At 45.6% G+C, this 20,271-nt stretch overlaps 1 protein-coding gene across 3 annotated transcripts in view; it reads left to right on the top strand.

Annotated features, from left to right (window-relative positions):
* ATP6V1A (ATPase H+ transporting V1 subunit A) overlaps positions 1-20,271 on the top strand; it is a 39,845-nt gene that overhangs the window by 7,331 nt on the left and 12,243 nt on the right. For 2 of the 3 annotated variants that reach the window (XM_042852200.2, XM_005292722.5), the window contains exons 2-10: positions 9,794-9,888; positions 10,954-11,082; positions 13,113-13,327; positions 14,054-14,191; positions 15,879-16,030; positions 16,871-17,033; positions 18,574-18,682; positions 19,601-19,723; positions 19,817-19,931. In XM_042852200.2, coding sequence (XP_042708134.1) covers positions 9,807-9,888; positions 10,954-11,082; positions 13,113-13,327; positions 14,054-14,191; positions 15,879-16,030; positions 16,871-17,033; positions 18,574-18,682; positions 19,601-19,723; positions 19,817-19,931 — 1,226 coding nt within the window. In that variant the 5' untranslated portion in view covers positions 9,794-9,806. Of the gene's footprint in view, positions 1-5,475; positions 5,758-9,793; positions 9,889-10,953; positions 11,083-13,112; positions 13,328-14,053; positions 14,192-15,878; positions 16,031-16,870; positions 17,034-18,573; positions 18,683-19,600; positions 19,724-19,816; positions 19,932-20,271 lie in introns of those variants that run through there. The other variant, XM_005292723.5, reaches the window with a different exon arrangement.

Genomic DNA, 20,271 nt, shown 5'->3' with positions numbered 1-20,271 from the left:
TCTGAGTCCGCCAAGAAGTTCTCAGACAAAAGGATCACAAGACTTCACATTCTTGATATTTTTGAAGAAAAAACAAGCAGGAAGGAGAAAAATCTTTGCCTCCTTCAGATTAAAAATAATTCTATTTTTACCCTCCAGTGCTGCTTCTAGTGCAGAGGTGGGCAAACTATGGGCTGTGGGCCCCTGCCCGGCCCCTGAGGTCCTGGCCCAGGAGGCTAGCCCCCGGTCCCTCCCCTGCTGTTCCCCCGCAGCTTGCGCCGCCACCGGCACAATGCTCTGGGCGGCGGGGCTGCGAGCTTCTGGGGCAGCGCAGCTGCAGAGCCCGGCCTGACCTGATGCTGTGTGCTGCGCGGTGGCGACAGCGTGGTTGGCTCCCACCGGGCGGCGCGGCTGTAGCACTGCCAGCCACCAGCACTCCAGGCAGCGCGGTAAGGGGGCAGGGAGCGGGGGGGTTGGATAGAGGGCAGGGGAGTTCAGGGGGGTGGGGTGGTGGATGGGGGTTGGGGCGGTCAGAGGGCAGGGAACGGGGGGTTTAATGGGGGCGGGGTGCTGGGGGGGCAGTCAGGAATGAGAGGAGGGGTTGGATGGGGCAGTGGAGGGCAATCAGGGTCAGGGGTTCCCCGGGGAAGTCAAGGGACAGGGAGAAGGGATGGTTGGATAGGGCAGAGATCCTGGGGGGGCAGTCAGGAATGAGAGGGGGGATTGGATGGGCTGGCAGGGGGAGATCAGGGGCAGGGGTTTCCCGGGGCAGTCAGGGGACAGGGAGCAGGTGTGTGTGTGGATGAGGCAGGAGTTCTGGGGGGCCATCAGGGAACATGGGAGGGGGGGGGTTGGATCGGGCAGGAGTCTGTGGGGGTGGGTCAGGCCACGACCCCCTCCCCTAACCGGTCCTTCATACAATTTCCAAAACCCGATGTGGCCCTCAGGCCAAAAAGTTTGCCCACCCCTGTTCTAGTGATTGGTTCTCAGAGCCTCTGCAACATGAAATCTGTCTGGTTTTGAAATGAAGTAATTGGCAACTGAGAGAGACTTCCAAAGTCTCATTGTGCATGTGAAAAACTTACAATGCCCCGGGGAAGCTGAGCTGAAATTTGATCAGTCTGTCTTTCAATGCAAAATTCAGCATATTTGGGGTGGGGGGTGTTGAATTGAGACTGGGCTTCTGCTTTCAAACATTACACCACCATAAACCATGCTCATGTGACAACTTCCCTTAAAGCCACATCATCTACTGAGAGACCTTAAATACAGGGCTTGTCAACATTTCTGTGCCCTAAATATGAATAGTACTTATGAAAGCAAGTTTCTGTGAAATTTAAAAACATTCCCTCTCCCTCCAGTGTTGAGAGCCTGAACACAATACACTTTCAGTAGGGTTGCCAATTTTGGTTGGGTGTATTCCTGGAGGTTTGATCACATGACATGATCTTTAATTCAAGATTGGTCTCCAGGACAATCCTGGAGGGTTGGCAACCATAACTGTCAGTGAATGAGAAGGAAAGTAAAACACTTCTCTGGTGAAATGCAAAAAGTAGCCAGCTGCAAATGACTTGGGAGAAGGGGCACACTTCTTATATTGTCAGTCGGGGAACCTAAAAGTGTCTGTCTTCTAGATCCTTAATGCTTAGTTACACTACATCACAATGAAGATGTCATTTTAAAAAATACACCACCACTTTGGCAGCACACAAAATTATTAACACCATTTTAGGAATTCTCCAAGTGCTGCTGGCTTTTTTTTTTTTTTTTTTTAAGGTGCTGTAATCTGATCTTATTTCTACAACTCAGTTAAAAGTTAGCTAGTTTTCCTCCCCCTTTCTCCCTCTACCTTGAAAATTCAGCCATAACTGAATATCCCTTTTCTCCCTTTACAACATTACCTTACAAATTCAACCAAATTCAGAATTCATCATAACCTCTCCTAGAGGAACTCATGAATTGTCCTATTGTGCTTACCTATAGTATTAGACCAGTTTCTCATAAAGGCCTCTTTATACGAAATGAATTCAGATACTGCTTTCAAAACCAATTGGCTTTCAAACCTCCCTTTTCTTAAACTGAAGATTTGGTAACATTCATCTTTCTTTAAAGGCAAGTGTCCCTTAACAAAGGAATCTTTAGCATCACAGTATCTTAAACATTCTTGCATGTAATGTTAAATGAACAGGGAATTCTTTCTTTTAGAAGAGATCTAATCACCACACTCTAAATTGTTTGAGAACTTGAGCACAAATGTCATTAGCAAGTTTAGTTTGTCCTTTCATTGCTGCATCTATTAGTCCAGGAAATATATTTTCTAGTGGATAGGCGTATTCCAGGTGCAGGTATATTTAATGAATTAATGTATGTGAAATCTTGGTCCTTGCTAAAGTGCTAATGGCAAAATCTCTTTCCAGCGGTCTTGTACAACCTTTATCTCTTATAAAATAGTAATATAGGCCAGAATTGTGTGCTTCTAGCATAGGACTATTGTTTGTTCTAATTTTTTATGGGTCGGAAAGTTGAATATGGTATCTCAGCAACAAGATATGTTAAATTTTAACATAGCTTTGCACCCAATTAACTTTAACTGGATTGTAAGGAAGGGCAGAGTTTAGCTTGAAATGAGTAAGGTTGATGAAAACCTTTCTCTTTTGGAGGAACAGAGACTGGCTGTTGCGTGAGGCATATGATTATAAAGCCATTCATCCCCCACATGTGATACAGAACCCTGAACTGGGTCTTTTCTATCTTTTGCAACAGCTACCCTCTCTTTCCTCCCTCTGAGAAGAGGCTGTCATCAGTTGTTAAAAGACACAAGCCCAAACTTGGCTTTTGATAGCTAGAAAACCCTTATCTTTCCTCTCTTAGAGGTTTGTTTTCTTGCAACTTAACTCTCCGTAAGTACCGGTAATTTGCTAATTATTTTTGGATCCCAAATGCTTTAACAAATTAAATGAAACAATTTTAAATATAATGTTCATTCTCATTACAATAGTTCATTGAAATGTCAAATTCTCTGATTCTCTAGAACAAAGAAAACATGACTTGAATACAGATTTAGCTCCTCATTGTTTTAATTTAGATCCATGTAGGTGTTGGTAAGCCCTGTAAAGCCTCCAGAATTTCTAGCCATTTTAGCAGTTTGGTTTGTTGCCACGCTGGCCGCTCCACAGTAATTTGGTACTAAAGCACTTAGGATTTGTCTTCACAAGAAAACTTCAGCATGTTTGAACATGACTGTCAAGATTTAAGTTAGCCTACATGATGCTGATTATGTCTGACCCTGGTTAGTGTAGATCAGGACAGACTGTCTTCTGTGTCAAGTCAGCTAAATTGTAACTAAACCCTGAGGTTAGCTGGAATGATACTGGAGATTGGTCCGTTTTTTCAGTCATGGTCAAACACAGTACAGTTTTCTACTGAAGTCAAGCTCTTGGGTTACTGCTGAAATCTACCAACTTTGAATAAGAATCTGAGTCTTTGAACATAGATGTAGGTTCTAAGCCAGTGAAGAACTAGGAGCCACTTTGAAGCAAAGCTTCAGTATCTCTGTTACTGTGGAACACTTAGGCCACATAAACACCTAAATAGAACCAAGGTGTCTGTTTTTCTGTTGGTAGCTTTCAAAACAATGGCCAACTGATAGAGCTAGAAAGATCTCTAGTCAGAGTTTAGATGGCAAGATGGCTGGGACAGTTATTGTGTGATGTGCCTCCATGGGAAAGCCTAAGGCATAGTGTCTACAGCAGTGACTTTCTATCTTCCAATATCATTCTTATGATAATGATTATATCTCTGGGCTAGTAAACTTCCTTAAAGACTTGCAAAATCAGCATTAATCCCCCTTGGTGCCTGTAATTCTAGAACATGTCATTCCTGTGTAGCATGCAGGTGGGGTTACTGTAAGCCTTCATTAGCTCACATCTGAAATGGTTTGTACAGAGTTCTGGGGGCTCTACTTCCATTCCCCAAGGAGAATGAACCTTTATTCTAGCTAGGAAGCAGAAATGTTGTCGGTTTAACTTGTGTATTTGCTTACAGTGATTCAGCCATTATGTTCCCCCTCTCCCCCCTTCCACCCTCCTGTAAAGTTTCCCTCTATTGGAAAGGGAAGTATTAACTGGCCAAGTGATGGGAAACTAATTGCAGTGATGACTGTATAGTTTTTGTTACTAATTTCAGGGCCCTGACCACACACCCTGAGGTTGCTGAACAGTTGGATTTGCACAGCATGCTATGCTCCACTCTCCTAATGGGCTAAATGAGCATAGGGAGACACATTTTATAGGGGCACTCTGTTTACAACAGAATCCATAGGCCTGTGTGAACAAAACACTCTCAGCTGAGTCTGGCTGATGGATTGGGAGCTATAGTAACTCAGTACGAGGTGAGAACCTCTTCAGCCTGAAGAAACTTCTGTGGAAAACTTTTTTGTTCTTAGTTCAGCAAATGTGTGCTGTGGTGCCAATTCAGTAAGGGTTCCTGGATTGTGATCCTGTAAGCTTGTCTCCTGGTGGGAATCAAAACTGATCAGACAGTTTCACTGCATTTGAAACAAACCTCTGCCTTCTCAGTTTGGTGAAATGACCATGGTAGGTTGAATCTCACTCAGCATGTAACTTACTAAGGCAAAAACCACTGGGCCAGCAGGATTCTTCATGTCAGTCCCATGCTATGTGCATGGTGGAGTGGCAGCATCTGTGCTGTTGTCCTAATGAGAAGGGTTAGTAACTACACTTATTTTGTTGTTTTTGAGGCAACTATTTTAAGATGGAGACTTCTTCAAAGACCTACTGGCTCCTTGGGACAGGGCTCACGTCCTCCCATCTTTTGTGCAGTGCAGAGCATGCTGTTGTCATGTAACTGTTTTCCACAGCAAATTCTAGCAGTTGTTACTCCAAGAAGAACATTGGTCTCCATAGCTAATACCCTTCTTCTGCTTGCTAAGCAAGAGAGAGCTTTTAATTTTAACAGCACTAAAGCACCATATGGACTTATTCCTTATCTTACCATGAGTTCATTCCCTATTTTAAGCACTTAAGCAATAAGTAGTATTGCAGTTTCTCTCCCGTTTCTTCACTGTATCAGCTGTGTTCCATTCACAGGCTGCTGATTGTTGTTGAGCATTAAGAAACAGTCCTTTAAAACTGCGTTAGAATTAGCATCTCGTGTTCAGCTAATTACTGTTGTGCTGCTTGACGTGCAAGCATAGCTATGTAAAACCACCAAGAAATAGCTAGATAGAACTTTGCACTGGAACTGATGTATGGAATCTGAAAGTGAATTCACTGATTGTATAGACTGACTTAAACAGATAGTAGAAAATGTCGTAAAATTATGCATCCTTTAAGGGTTTTGTTTAAGGATGTTAATTTCCAAAGCTGAATGTACTGGCTTTTCCCCTAGAGACCATTGCAGGAAGAACTTGCTGCCAATGGTGATGTTCCTTTTACCTCCTGACTGTTAATAAAATGAAGCTGTATTTAGGAACAAGAGCTCAGATGGGCCTCGGGCAGCTTGATTTGCTATTGCAGCATTCTCAGTGCTGTTGGGGAGAGACTGATGAGTCATCAAGTCAGGTGACTCTTTGCTGTGTGTATGGAATTTCTTCCCCCTCTGCAGCAGGCTTTTTGCATCCCTCTATGTAGGAGGCTTGGGGGGCCTTTTGGGAAGGACAGTCATTTGCTACTAAATGCTGCTACTTTAGTGCTGAAATCTGGGGTTGCTTCATCTGGCCTGTGGACTTTTGCCTGTCCTTTTCCTTTACAAAGCAAGGTAAGAAATCCTTTGATATTTATGGTATGATAAATCTAGAGTCATTTGTTTCCTGCTACAAAAAAGGCATTTTATGATCATCTCATCAGGGTCTTAATTTCTAAGACAGATTTTTGTCCCAGGATATAGGGCTCAAATTTTGAACAGCATTGAATGTCTCTCCATCAGTGATTACATGCCAAATTTAAAAGGCAAAAGATAGTAATCATGACAGAGAATATTGGGTGCTTTCTTACACTGGCAGCAGAAAACCTTTCACTTCTTGGGGGACAGCTCTGCAGCCAAGTGACTTTACTGGGGGGAATCTAGGTTGAAAACTACTGGGTTTGGGGCTTTTCTGTCTGTTACTTATGGATCTGTTACTTTTTAGTCCGTTACATTCTGTGTAACTGCTCTGCTCACAATGCGGGTAACCAAGGAAGAGTGAATTGTGTGTAGTGTTTAACCCCAGGGGCTGGGGGAGTCCTCTTAAGGGACTAAAAGAATTTAGTAAAATCCTTGTGTGTCCAGCTCTGTTAACATAGTAAGGTGGTCTTGGCTGATAAAGGTCGGTAGTGTGGTGGTGGTGGTGGCTAAATGCTAAACACAATCAGTATCTGCGCTTGTAGTGCAATGCTGGCCGGCAGATAGCAGCCTCCCATGTGGGGGGCACAGTACAGAATATAGTGACACAATCCTTGCCCCCTAAGGAGATGACCGTATGGTCTAAGATGAAAACCTACAGAACCAACCTGACCACCAGCTACCAGGAAGCTCAGCTGGGGGGGGGGATGCAGAGCAGTGGTTTCTGAATAGTGTTCAGTATTTCAAGGATTGTAGCCCCTTGAGAAAGGTGTCCGTGCTTCTGGGCCTTGTGGCTTGGCGCACCAGGATGTGGAGGCGGTTCTGACCACATGGGAGAAGGATCCGAAGGGAGTATTGAAGCAGGTTTCGTTGCCAGGGTATTGGAAGCCTTAGCAGTGGATGTTGGTTTTAGAGAGGTAAGCCAGACCAGTGTTGTGCAGACATTGGGCATGTCTACACTGCAGCTGGGAGGTGTGATTCCCAGCCCAGACAGACCACGCTATGTCAGCATGCCAAAAATAGTGCAGCATGGGCAGCCGTTTGGACTAGTCACCCAAGTTCAAGCCCATCCAACCCCATGAGTTTGAGCTTGGGTGGCTAGCCTGAGCCACAGCCTGTGCCACAATGTCCCCACTGCTATTTTTAGCATGCTAGCTCGAGGTGTGCAAGTGCGAGTCTGTGTACCTGGGCTGGGAGTCGTATCTCCCAGCTGCAGTGTAGGTGTGTCCTTAGAGGTCAGATGAGGCACTTGAAATGTTTGGGTCAAGGGCAATCTAATGGAATGATTCCAAAACCTTTGACATGGAGAGAGTGGTGAGTGAGGAAGATGACTTTGGTAGCCTTCTGGACAAAGTACAGGGAAGCAAGGGGGAAGTGGGGATGCTAGAGAAGGGGAGGAGATTGTCTGTCTGTCTGTCTGTCTGTCTGAAAGATGGACAAGATCTAGGTAGGGTGTTTTTCCTATCCTATCTCCTAGAACTGGAAGGGACCTTGAAAGGTCATCTAGTCCAGCCCCCTGCCTTCACTAGCAGGACCAAGTACTGATTTTGCCCCAAATCCTAAGTGGCCCCCTCAAGGATTGAATTCACAACCCTGGGGTTAGCAGGCCAATGCTCAAACCACTGAGCTATCCCTCCCAGAAGGCTTTTGCTGCAGGTCTAAATGAATGTGTTTGTCTGTCCTTGGAATGATTCCTTTTGCCTCATGCTGTGGGCTCTTCAAAAGCTCTGACTGAAGATGAGTTAAACCCTTTCAAATAACCTCACTGGCTGTGGCTCACAGCTGACTTTCCTGATCTGAACAGTTTGTGTTTGAGCTCCAGAAGGAGCTGCCGTAGAATGGTGTGACCTGATCCAAGTCCCTTTATGCCTCTGTTAACCTAGGTGGGAGCATGGATGAGGAGCAACAACTTTTTTACCTCTCATGGTTCAGTCACATCAGAATGTAGATTGGTCTTTGGTTCAGCACATGGATTTAAGGATTGTGTAGGTAGGAACTAACCCTGCAGTAGTGTTAACGGCTCTGGAGCTTCCGTCGGTGAACGATCTCTTGGAGTGAATGTTCTGGGTGGAATTTTAAGTCCTGCTGCTTTTTCAGTGGGGCATGTGGAATAGCACAGCTGGAGCCACTGCTGCACTGACTCCCTTGCCTGTGACTCCTGAGCTTCAGGTGGCCTTTTGGTGACGACGCCCTCTTAAAGTTGTGAAATAGCTGATGGAATTCTCAACAAACTTTTTAAAATTGGCTTCTAATGCTAAGCTACACAGTATAGCCTCCTAGTGCTGAGGACTCCACTCTGTTCCTGAGCTACTGCACGGTCACAGGACACTTCGTGCCAGAAGGACTAGATAGCTCTAGGAATTAGAAATGGAACACCCAGCCTTTCATCTCTAGGTTACCAGTTCCCATTCAAGTTGGTAGGGACTGAGTCATGATCATCTCTTCAGTGGCCTGGGAAATGAATAAATGGGTATCCACATCACACAACCCACTACTGTGAGTGAGCACTTGGGCTTGGAAAAACCTGCTTGTTGAGGGTGAGTAGGAATTCTGGCTGAGTGAGACTAGGGAGAAGCAGAGGGCCCACGTACAATGGAAGAACTGGGAGACTGAGCCCTATGTGCCCTGGAGAGCAGCAGTCTTCTCCCTACTATCCCTAGAGAGCAGACTGGGAAGAGGAGCCCTGCAAGGAGGGTGGGATAGGTGATGTGTATGTGCAGATGGAATAGCAGCACATGTATCTTTCACCAGGTCTAGTAGGTTTTGGGGCAAGTTTTTCAAGCCCTGATGAACCCTTTTGTTAACTGTCTAAGCAGAGACACTGGGCATAGGGTGCGCTATGAGCCTAAACTCAGCTCTCCAGGGTTGGTTTGATGGTGGGGATGAACTGCTCTTGGCTGTATCCGATCTGCACTGTGGGTACACAGAGCAGTCAATCTCCAGGGCTTTTCCCAACACTTTATTTGGATTTGTTCTAGGAATGAATTAACATACGGGTAGCAAGTGATGCCCACTTAGATCAGTAACATTGCGGTGAGTTTCCAAGATGACACACAACCAGCAGGATGATGGGTGACAAAGCAAAGAGCTGTTAAAGGCTGTTATCAGGACTTCAAGCGCAGTGCAGCCCAACTGCCAGTTATTACAGAAAGGACATGGATCTGCAGTCTGTGGCCAGTCAGTGAGGAGTTGTTTTGCAAATCCTTGTGTTTAAGCTCTAAATCTATTTTGAAGTCTTTCCCAATCCGTAAGTGTAAGGCCTCCTGTTAACCCTGCAGAATCTATCCAGCTGTCTAACAACGGAGCGTATAGCAGCTGGATGCTGTGGTGTTGGCATCACTTGACTTGTAGAAGGAATACATTTGACGTAGCAATCTCAGAGACATAACAAACACTAAACAGTGACGCTGTAAAAATGCACTGGGCGGATTCCAGGCATAGTGGTACTTTAGGCTGCATACATACTTATGCCGCTCAGAAATGCTGGTTTGAAAGTTGTGAAATCACTTATCATTCTAGTAAATGTTGCAGATTGAAGTGAGCCTTACAGCAAGGGGGAGAGGAGTGGGAGATGAACTTTGGGCTTAAAATAATACATTCAGAGCATAGTTTGCTGTACTTAGTGGTGTTAAAATCAGGGTGGAAATAGTTCCACAATAAGCACCTGGGGCCCTGTATTGCCAGTGTCACAATGTTGTTAGTAATAAGGCTTGTTCATACTGGTATGTCTTGCTGAAGTAAAAAAACAAGCAAACTGCTATTCACTATAGCTGGCCATGAATTCATAGTGGTGGTGGGGGGGGGGGAATTAAGGTGCATCGGACCACGTGAATTTTGAGGCTCCTGCACTGGGTTTTCTGTTAATTGGAAGCAATGGGAGAGGGGAGTTGAAAAGGGGAGTCCGCTACTCACTGGGTTAGGTCTGTTCCTGCTCTGTAGAGAATGAACTGTTGATTGTCTTCTTATTGGGCAGGTAAACGGGCAAGATGAACTTTTCCAAGCTATCCAAAATCCGAGATGAAGATAGGGAGAGCGTGTTTGGCTACGTCCATGGAGTCTCAGGACCCGGTAGGTGCTGTTCAGTTGGGGAAGGCGTGGGTTCAACATTGTATTATGAAAACTGTTTCATGGATCTTTGTCCTCTTGGAGGAATCACAGTGAAGCTTTTCCAAGTGGTTAATTGTTTCCCCCCCCACTCACACATACTCTACCTAGCACAAAGCCCTCAAAGAGCTGTCTGCTGCTTTACATGCATGTACGAAATTGAGAGTCACCAGCATGGGAAATGTCAGTAAGGTGTTACTATGTATTAGTTTTATTTATTATAAATCAACCACTGTGAATGCGTGTCTTCCTGTGTGTCAAACCCTGTGTATTAGAGGGCATTGTATTGAAGAAAGCAGGACAACTTTAGGAATCTCTTCAACATAAGTCACATTTCATTCATAAGCCACTGTATTAAATTATTGTAGTTAGTTTCTGGTCATTTAGGATAGTGAGGTAGATTAGGGCCAAAATATAATCCACTTTAAAATAGTTCTAATCAGGTGGCAAAGGCTCTATCAACTTCGAAGATCTGTTTAAAAATCATCTGTCACTTTCCTGCAAAATCAAACCTATCAAATACAAATAGTAACAATAAAATGGCACAGTCCCTGCCCCAGCATACTCCATAAGTTAAATGGACAATATACCAGATGGTCTGATGTCAAAATAGTGAGAGTGTCGTGTCTTTTTTTTACTTTTCCCAGAGGTGAATGTGCTCATGATGCGCTTTGGGGAAGGAGTGTCTTTTTAGCAGGGATTTGGGAGGATTGTCATTTAGAATCTTAAACCTTCTTAGTCTCGTGCTGAGTACAGGGCATATCCTGGATATGAATTACAGCTGTCTATAGATTACTAAGGTCTAATGGCGGCTGGCCATAGGACCCAGGGAACAGGGGTAATAAGCACAGGACATTTTTGTTTTGGCTCATAGGTTCTGCAGCTGTCCCTCCAGGACCCGCTTACTACTTACATGGACTGATTGGGTACCAGACCTCTGCTTTCCAGCACTCTACATTCTTTGCTGGGTTAGCAGACTTCTTCAGACAAGATGTGAAATAGTTTCACCCAGGTGTTTTTCTTTTTCAGTGGTCACTGCTTGCAACATGGCAGGTGCAGCTATGTACGAGTTGGTACGAGTTGGCCACTGTGAGCTGGTGGGAGAAATTATCCGGCTGGAGGGTGATATGGCTACTATCCAGGTCTATGAAGAAACCTGTATCCTTCTCATTGGTGTCTTTGAGGCCTGTCAAACTAAGTAATCCTAACAGGTAGGATGATGAGTAGAGTAGAGCAAATAAACAAACCTCAGTGGGACTAGATTGCAGTGGTCATAGGCAGAAGCCATCTCTGTTCCTTATCCCTTACACAGGTTTTGATGGAGCGTGTGTAAAAAGTGCATGATTACATTGTTATAATTGCACAACCCTGGTAATGAGACAGTCTTCAAAGTACACCGCTGCTTCTATAAGACTTGCATAATATATCCTGTATCTGTTGTTACAGTTGAAAGCAACTGCACCTGTATTCACCCTCTGGCCCAAGAAGGGCACCCACTCTAGGCTCCTGGTTCCTCAGCCATCATTTTTCTTGGACAGAGACCTGTGTTTCACTCTGGTCAGAAGGGAGTATTTCCAGGCTGCACAGTTCCCTGCCTACACTGTGATATTCCCAGCAAACCAGGCTGCCTATACAGGCCAGTGTTTGGGCTTTGCTTCCTTTCCAGAGGCTATGAACAGAGAAATGGCCAGCAGTTACAAGTTACCACACAGCTCTATATAAACCAGCACCTTTATTCTAAAAGTAAAAGCAATACCAGAGAAAACATATTAAAAACAATAAAAGCATCTATACACATGCTAAAAAGCTCACCAGGGTCACCCCAACTCCAGCCTCGGGCTTTAGTAGGAGTCCGTCTTTCAAAACCCACAACTGGACTTTCCCCATCATTACAAGTTTGTAACTGTCTCAGACAGAACCAGAACGCAGACTGGACAGATCAGTCTGTTTCTTTTATAGCTCAGGCCTTTGATCACCAACTCCCGGAACAGGTAATCAGCAGAATGTCATCCTCTCCTCAGATGTACTGTCAAAAGGCTGGGATTTGGCATGACTGGAGGTGGGGAATTTGCATAAACCTCTCTGTAGATATTTCCCCGGAAACCTACTTGGGGTCCCACGTTCATTCCTGCCTTTCTCAGTATAGTCCTTTGAACTCCCACACATCACATCACATCCCCCCGCTAGAGAGGTTATGTACAAGCCCAATAAGGTTTTTTGAGGATATTGAAGGAAATTTCCATCATTCTCACATCTCCTTAAACCTCAATCCTGATTTAATGTCTAACTTCAGTTACACTTGAACTTGGTAACTGGACTGTATTTGTTCATTGGCAAATACAAACGACAAACACCAGAGCTACCAAGCAAATTCAGTTTTTGGTGGTGGTTTTTGCTTGGGTTTCAAAAAGTGTGTACTATTAAAATATCCTAATACAGCTTTAAAATTGGGAAGGATTCATCCTTTGGGTGGATTGATTTCTCTGCTAAACATAAGCACATGTATCCTTGGGAAATCCATACTGTTGATCCAAACTTGCTTGCTACAAAAATGTACCATCCAGTTTTGCTAATAGATAATGATGTTGAAGGAGGGAGAACATCAGGGAGGGAGCCATTAAACTTGGAGTTGGCTACATCATCTCCATCTCTGTGCAAAAGTATTATGTGGGTCATGAAGTCTCGCTGAAGTTCTATTTTGAGGGCTTAAATGGAGAATAGACTTCTTGCCTACTGACTCCACGGGTTAATTTCACATGGGAAGAGCCCTTATATAGCCCTCATCACCAGGGTATGTGAGCACCTTCCTATAGCACATTAAATGGCAACTGTCACCTGTGACTCATTCTCTTACCCTCCGCAGGAGGCGTAAGTCACATGAGGCTCTTTAGAGATGAGCTAGCTTTTATCTGTCCTCTTTGGATCTCTAAATATGGTTGTGGGTTTCCAGTAAACTTTTCCATTTTGTGGCTCAGGACTAGTGATCATAAGGGAAAATATTTAGTGTCTCCTCTCTGGAGAGTGAAAACATCAATCTTAATTATTCCAGCCTGAGGTATGAGAATAGAGGCTGAATGCTTATCTCCTTTGCGATACATTGCATTGCACAATCTGAGCAGTTGAATTGGTGAGATAAAATGTCTTTTGGTAAATGCGTGGATGAGCTTTTCCTGAACCGACCTCTTTAGCTGGTGTCTCTGTAGGAGATCCTGTACTCCGTACTGGCAAACCCCTCTCAGTGGAACTTGGCCCTGGCATTATGGGGGCCATTTTTGATGGTATCCAGAGGCCTCTGACAGACATCAGCACTCAGACCCAAAGTATCTACATCCCCAGAGGTGTCAACGTGTCAGCTCTGAGCAAAGACCTCAAATGGGACTTTTCACCTTCCAAAAACCTGCGGGTAGGCTATGACAAAGCTGCCAAAAATCTCCCAGGCACATTGCAGTGTGGGGGAAGAATGTGCAGAATGATGAATTGTGAGTCACATTTTCAGATGCATGGTGTCTGTGAAACAGAAGTCCAGTCAGCTTGAGGGTGGGCATACTGGTGGATTAAGGCAAAGTGGCTATGAAAGAGCAGGCAGTGAATGCCTGTACCACTAATGTGATGCTAGGTGGCACAGTTGGTAAATACAGTGGTACCTATTAAACTGGATGTCTCTACAGTACAATAAAGATAATTAATGGGAACACGCTGGGCATAGCAAATAGGATAGCTATAGCTCTCTAACACATCCGTTTTCTGGGAGAGGGTGGTATACCTCTGGCCAAGTTATTTTGGCGCATTCCATCTTTGCTGTACTCAACAAGTTAGTCTGGCTGATGGGTAGAAAGGAGGCCAGGGAATCTCCACTACTCGTCCGTAATCACACAGCTGTCTGAGCCTTGCAAGCCTCATTGCATATAATGGTTGCAGTTCTTGTATAGGCTGATAGCACATTTCTAGCAGGGCTGTCACAGTGCTAGTAAAAGATGCAAACAGGCTATTGGGCTGTTACAGTGCCTTGCATAGAAGACAGTCAGGGTGCTAGATTTAAGGACTGTTTTATAAAGCCTTGTGCTTCTCTCTCTAAACCTGAAGCTTTCATTTGTATGACTAAAGGAATACTTTCTTCTCCTGATCCTAGGTTGGCAGTCACATCACTGGGGGAGATATTTATGGACTGGTGAATGAAAACTCCCTTATCAAACACAAAATCATGTTGCCCCCACGGAACAGGGGGACGGTAACATATATTGCTCCACCAGGGAACTACGACACATCAGTAAGTTTTCCAGATGGTGTTGGCTAGTGCTTTCCACACTCTTGCAGCTGGGTTTTGGAGATGCAGGTCACCTGCTGCCAACTTGCCAACAGTGATCACCCTAATACCTTGTGAAATCAAGCTGCTCCGTATGGTGAAAACTCAGCCTTGCTTATGTGTGGGAGTGGATGCCATTTAAATACACCATGTTTGCCACTCCACTGTGGGTGGTCCTGCAGTGTCCCAAGTACATGCAGAATCAACAATGGCATTTTCATTAGCTACTGTGCGTCACGATTATTTGAAGCTGAGGCTTTATGCTTACACTTGATTTCCTACTCCTTTGGCATTCTGTGCCAAAAAAAAAAAAATTCTGTGCACAATATTTTAAAATTCTGCAAATTTTATTTGTCAAATAAATGTGGAAGCCCCAGCATGGCATTGGGGAGCACAGGCCACTGGCTGCATAGATGAGATCACTGTGCCGCCCCCCCCCCACCACCACCACCTTCCCCAGACACAGGCTCAGCGGTGAGGCTGCACCCAACTCTGACACAGTGCAAGGACTGGGGCAGCCCCAGAAAGACCCCAGTGCCCTGCCCCTCTATGCCAGGTGCACCAGGTGTGGGCAGGCAGGCTCAGCAAGGCAGGATCCAAGTGTGGAGGGGCTTAGTGTGGGGGGGGTCCAGGTGTGGATGGAGAGGGTTCTGTGTGGGGCAATCTGGGTGGCTCAGTGGGGGATCTGGGTGCAGGGGGGATCTTGATGCATGTGGGCTTGTTGGGGGGGGGGGGGGTGGTTCTGGGTGTAACGGGACTCTGACGGTGGGTCCAGGTAAAGGTGATTGGGACTCAGCAGGCGCGGGGGGGGGGGGGGGGGATAGAGCTTGGCAGGGGGATTCGGATGCTGGGGGAGTGGGGCTCAGTGGGGTGGGGATCCAGGTGCAGCTGGTTAGAGCTCAGTGGGGTAGGGATCCGTGTGTGGGTTACTCATTGGGGTGGTGCAGGGGGAGTGGGGCTGGAGGGGGTTCTGGGTGCAGGGGGGGGCTGAGGCTTGGTGGGAGGGTCTGGGTGTGAGGGGGTCTGGATGCATGGGGGTTGGGCAGATGGAGGAGCAGCTCCCTGTACGGTGATCCCTCCCCCTGCAGCCGAGGAGCAATGGGTGCAGGAAGCATGGGGTGAGGGGAATTTGCAGAGCTTCCTACAGCTAGGGGAGAAATCTGGAGGTTGGTATGACATGGCCCTGGATGCCATGCAGGGGAAGAGGAAGTCCTGTCCTGCCAGCTGGGATTGGCAGCTGAGCCCGGCGCAGGGTAGGGGCCACCCCTGTCCCACCCCCTGCCCCACAGTGATTTACTTCTCTGCTGGCTGCCCTGGGAACCCAAAACATACTGCTGGGGAGGGTCACATGGCTCTTGTGGCTCCCCTTTGTTTCCCCATCAGAAAGTCATTTTTCTGCTGGGAAACAAAGAAATCTGCGGGGGACATAAATTCTGTGCATGCGCAGTGGCGCAGAATTCCCCAAGTGGGCTTCCCGCAGGCTGGGGTAGTAACTGGGGTGACTGGAAGGCCTATGGCTCTAAAGAATAACTAGTCATTAATGGTGTGCATTGCTGGTGGGATTCTGTATAGACTTGTGAGAATGAGAACTTGCACATTCCCCCAGCATCTAGCTGTCTGCTTACTCCGGGTGTCTGCTGCCTTCTGGTAGGATGTTGTCTTGGAGCTGGAATTTGAAGGTGTGAAGGAGAAGTTCACTATGGTACAGGTCTGGCCTGTACGTCAAATCCGTCCCGTCACTGAAAAATTACCAGCCAACCATCCATTGCTAACTGGCCAACGGGTCCTTGATGCCCTCTTTCCGTAAGTACCACCTGGGGTTCCGTGGGGCTTCGTTCTGATCTTTGAACAAGAATTCCTTTAAGCGGAGTAGAAAATGTATATAAATCTCCTATGCCCCAGAGCAACATCCCAAAAATGGTGATGCAAGTACTTCAGAGGAATCCCTGGCAAAAACAAAATTTCCCTGTGCACCAAAAGGAGGAGGAAAATGTCGTCATAATAAAACAGGCCTAGTAAATGCTATAACTAGGGAGTCTCCAGATATAGTCAGAGTTATCACTTATCTTATCACTGAGAAAGCAGCTTGTACAAGGGCCTACATTTTCCAAATTGGAGGCCTAAAGTTAGGCACCTGCAACTCCCAGTGACTTCAGAGGCTTGGCACCTGTGAAAATATACCACTTATTTAGATGCCTGCATATGGATTTAAGTGCCTAACTTTAGGCATCTATGCTTGACAACATTGGCCTAATGTCTCATGTCACTTCTTCTCTCAGTGATGCTTCTAAGTTGGATGTTCAGCCTGCTCATTCCTCAGACATCTCCATTAGTGAAACATATTTTTGTACTGAACCTGTTCCAGCTGTTGTCCCAGCACTAGCTAGTTACTCTGGGAACAGTGGTAGGTGCTGTTGGTGTAGGGGAGGGACAGCCTGTTCCCTTTGTTCTGGCTTGTTGAAATATCGCATGTACTCATGACATGGGGTAAACCTGATTCCATGTGCCATCTTTGCCGTCTTAGGCAAGTGAAGTGAGAGAGCCTCAGAGGGCTGAGAAGAAAACTTACTCCAATATGCAAACAGGACATTGCTTGTCTTTGTCTGAGTTCAGTATAAACCAGTCTGGCTCTTCTTTCCTCAGGTGTGTACAAGGGGGTACTACTGCTATCCCCGGGGCCTTTGGCTGTGGAAAGACTGTGATCTCGCAGTCTCTCTCCAAGTACTCCAACAGTGATGTTATCATCTATGTAGGCTGTGGAGAACGAGGAAATGAGATGTCTGAAGTACTCAGAGATTTCCCAGAGGTCAGTATGGGATGCAAGGATTCTTTCCAAATGTTCCTGGGAACAGAGGTGTTGCATGTGTCTTGTTGATATGGTGGCTTTGAACCACTGGATACTGTCAGACCCTCAGCTGTTGCGGGCCTCATTTCATGTCCCTCCAGACACCATGTGGCGTGGCAATCTGTTGTGCTATAGTAAGAGCTGTCATTGTCCCATGCAGGGAAGGATGTCAGTTTTGGGAGCTTTCAACACAACATTTGAACTAACATTGGGATAAACATTAGTTTAAAAAAAATAAATAAATAAAAATAGGCAACATTACATAAATGTTGAGGTTTTAGTTGCACCCATGAAGAAAATCTTTTCAAAAGCTGTTTGAGTTCTGCCCCTTTGTATGTATACACTAGTGTTGAAGTAACTGAGAATGTAGGTGCTCAGCACCTCTGCAAATCAGATCCTAGGGGTGTTATTGCGAGATAATACAGACAATGTGACAATGTGCTCTTCAGTGCTTCTTTATAAGGGGAAAGGGAATCCCTGTCTCTGACTGCAGTTGCCTAATGGTGGGTCTCATTGCCTGGGGTGTAATTTATGGAATTGAAAACTCATGTGTGATTTATTTTTAAATCGAAACCCTAATGTAGCACTGACTGACTGTTTTGCACATCAATTTATTAACTTGACTACTGTGGTTCCTTCCTATAGCCCTATGTTTTCAAAGCAATATCTGTGCAGTTCCCTGTTCTTCCCTCTCCACCCCCCAAAAAAATCCACCTTAGTTGTCGTTGGGAGAGTTGAGTCGTCCCTTTACGGGGATGCAATAGTAGGGGGGACAGATGTGTCTCCTGGGAGAGCTAGCTTCTTTTAGAAATTTACAGAGCACAGTGCACAAACACGTAAATAGATTATTTTCTGACCTCACGGGGAGGCTGAGGAAGACTGTAATTAAATTCACAAAGACGATATGCTCCGCATTTCCCTCACAAGTTTACTGAACAGTAACACTGCTAATACTAAAATAAGCCAACAAAATGGCAAACATAAGAACCAGAGAGCATTAATATAGCAATACTGCTCATCTAGCATATTTACCGGACATGGTCTGAGCACAGGAGTGCGGCTGTGAGTTCTAATCCCACCTCCTGCTCTAGAAAGTCATTTACCTTTTCTGCCTCCGTTTCCCTATCTACATATTGTCCACAAAGGTTCCAAAGTACAATTGTTTATACACCATTTTGAAGGTGAAAGCATTTATATCTGTTCTAAGTGGTATTGATCCAATTATCTGAACAAGCTTTACCTCTAGTAAATCTGTCCTCACCCTTTCACCGGTGGGCAAACCGAGGCGTGTAAATTAAGGAATTTACCCAAAGTCACTTGGGGTTTCGGTAACAGAACAGCATATAGAACTCACGAGCCCAAAGTCCAATCCCCTGCTCTCATTGTTAGACCACTTGTGAGGGCAAATACTCTTGTACTGGGTCTTTTTCTGGCACAGGAGTGGGGGGGATAATCACTGTAGGGTTATACAGATTCATGTGCTGCTTTTTTGCCTTTTTAGCTCACGATGGAAGTTGATGGCAAGGTAGAAAGTATTATGAAGAGAACAGCTTTAGTAGCAAATACCTCCAACATGCCCGTCGCTGCCAGAGAAGCCTCTATTTATACCGGTAAGAGTTACAAGAGAAGTAAAAGCTACCCGGGATAGGTGTCATCTTGCCCTCTGGTATATCCAGATTCCAATGTATTCTCTGCTCACTAACTTTGCTTAGTTTCAGAAACTGATCTTTCTAAACCTTACTTACCCAATAGGTTTTGTGTAGTAGTTTGATCTTCTCTTAGACATAGGCTGCCAAGGAATTGCATTTGCCATTTTAATCCTTGCTACTAGTGTGGATTTTTTGTCAGCTCTGATCCTGTAGTTGTTTGGTATCAACTCTGTAAAGCTTAGCTCATTCTGGAGAGAGTATGGTTTCTTGACTGTGGAGAATACAGCTATGCACCTTTTTATCTCTTTACATTCCTCCATAAATTGGTGGGATGAGGGTTATGCCCTTCATCTTAAAATACAAGCTGTTTACTGAATGCTAACAAATAATTGAGACAAAACCTGACCTCCCTTAAAGTTATTGTAGTCTGCCAGTTTGGAAACCAAAGGATGCATCCTATTAGCTTTAAATCCCCTTCTCTGCTGTAAAGGACTGTTTTAAAGCCACACTTTGGGAATAGCCTCCCTGTCTGTTACACCGCCTCGGAGGCAACCTTTCAAAAGAAGCACAAGTTAACTAATGGCATAGCTCTTGAATCTCATGGACCAGAAGAACAAAAATGGGGGCACAGTCCACGTGGCTCACCAAGGGGGAGCAAATCGGTGTTCCGAGAATAGGAGCAGAGAGGGAGAAGGTACCAAAGCAGTGAGGAAACTCTTGGGAATCCAAAAGGAATAACTTTCAGCCTCCCTTGTCATCAAAATCTAAATGAGTATTTCAGTGTCACCTGAAAAGGCTTCTTGCCCTTCTAGGAAAGGTGTATGAGCCAGAGTACTTGTCTGAACTGTAACCTGCAGTGTGCTCTTCTCTTTGTTCTAGGAATCACCCTGTCTGAGTATTTCCGGGACATGGGCTACAATGTCAGTATGATGGCTGACTCCACTTCCCGATGGGCTGAGGCCCTTAGGGAAATTTCAGGGCGTTTAGCTGAAATGCCAGCTGGTGAGTAGACTTTGTTCTTGGTGTTCAGCCACAGGAAGCCTTCCTGTAGATGCTGAGCCTTCGCATGATGTAGTTTCTCTGTGATGCTTGCAGACAGTGGCTATCCAGCCTACCTCGGTGCCCGTCTGGCCTCGTTCTATGAGCGAGCTGGCAGAGTGAAGTGTCTGGGGAACCCCGAGCGAGAAGGGAGTGTCAGCATCGTCGGGGCGTAAGTACTGAACCTTTCAGCATTCCCTGGATTGCAGCTCTTCTCGGGGGTGGGTGATGGGAGCAGTGGCTTGGTGCTTCCCAGACAGGCAAGCAGAAATGGCCCCTGCCCTGAGGAACTCCCAGTTTAAGGACAGAGTGACAGGAAGCAGAGTTTGGGCAGGGAGGGAATAACATGCCTGTCAACAATATTCAAGAGGGATTGAAATGTGGAGAGGATAAGAGGCCTGTGGGTGAGCTCAAGGAGACTGTACCATGCTCAAGGGGCAGCACGGATGGAAGATGGTATGTAGATGATTATGTGAGAAGCTGGCACATGAGTGATTGAGAGTGGGAACACA

Source organism: Chrysemys picta, chromosome 1 (assembly GCF_011386835.1).
Source record: "Chrysemys picta bellii isolate R12L10 chromosome 1, ASM1138683v2, whole genome shotgun sequence".
In the NCBI taxonomy this organism is placed as follows: Eukaryota; Metazoa; Chordata; order Testudines; family Emydidae; genus Chrysemys; species Chrysemys picta.
The sequence above is the reverse complement of the archived record's forward strand: the minus strand, read 5'-3'. Positions and strand labels throughout refer to the sequence as shown.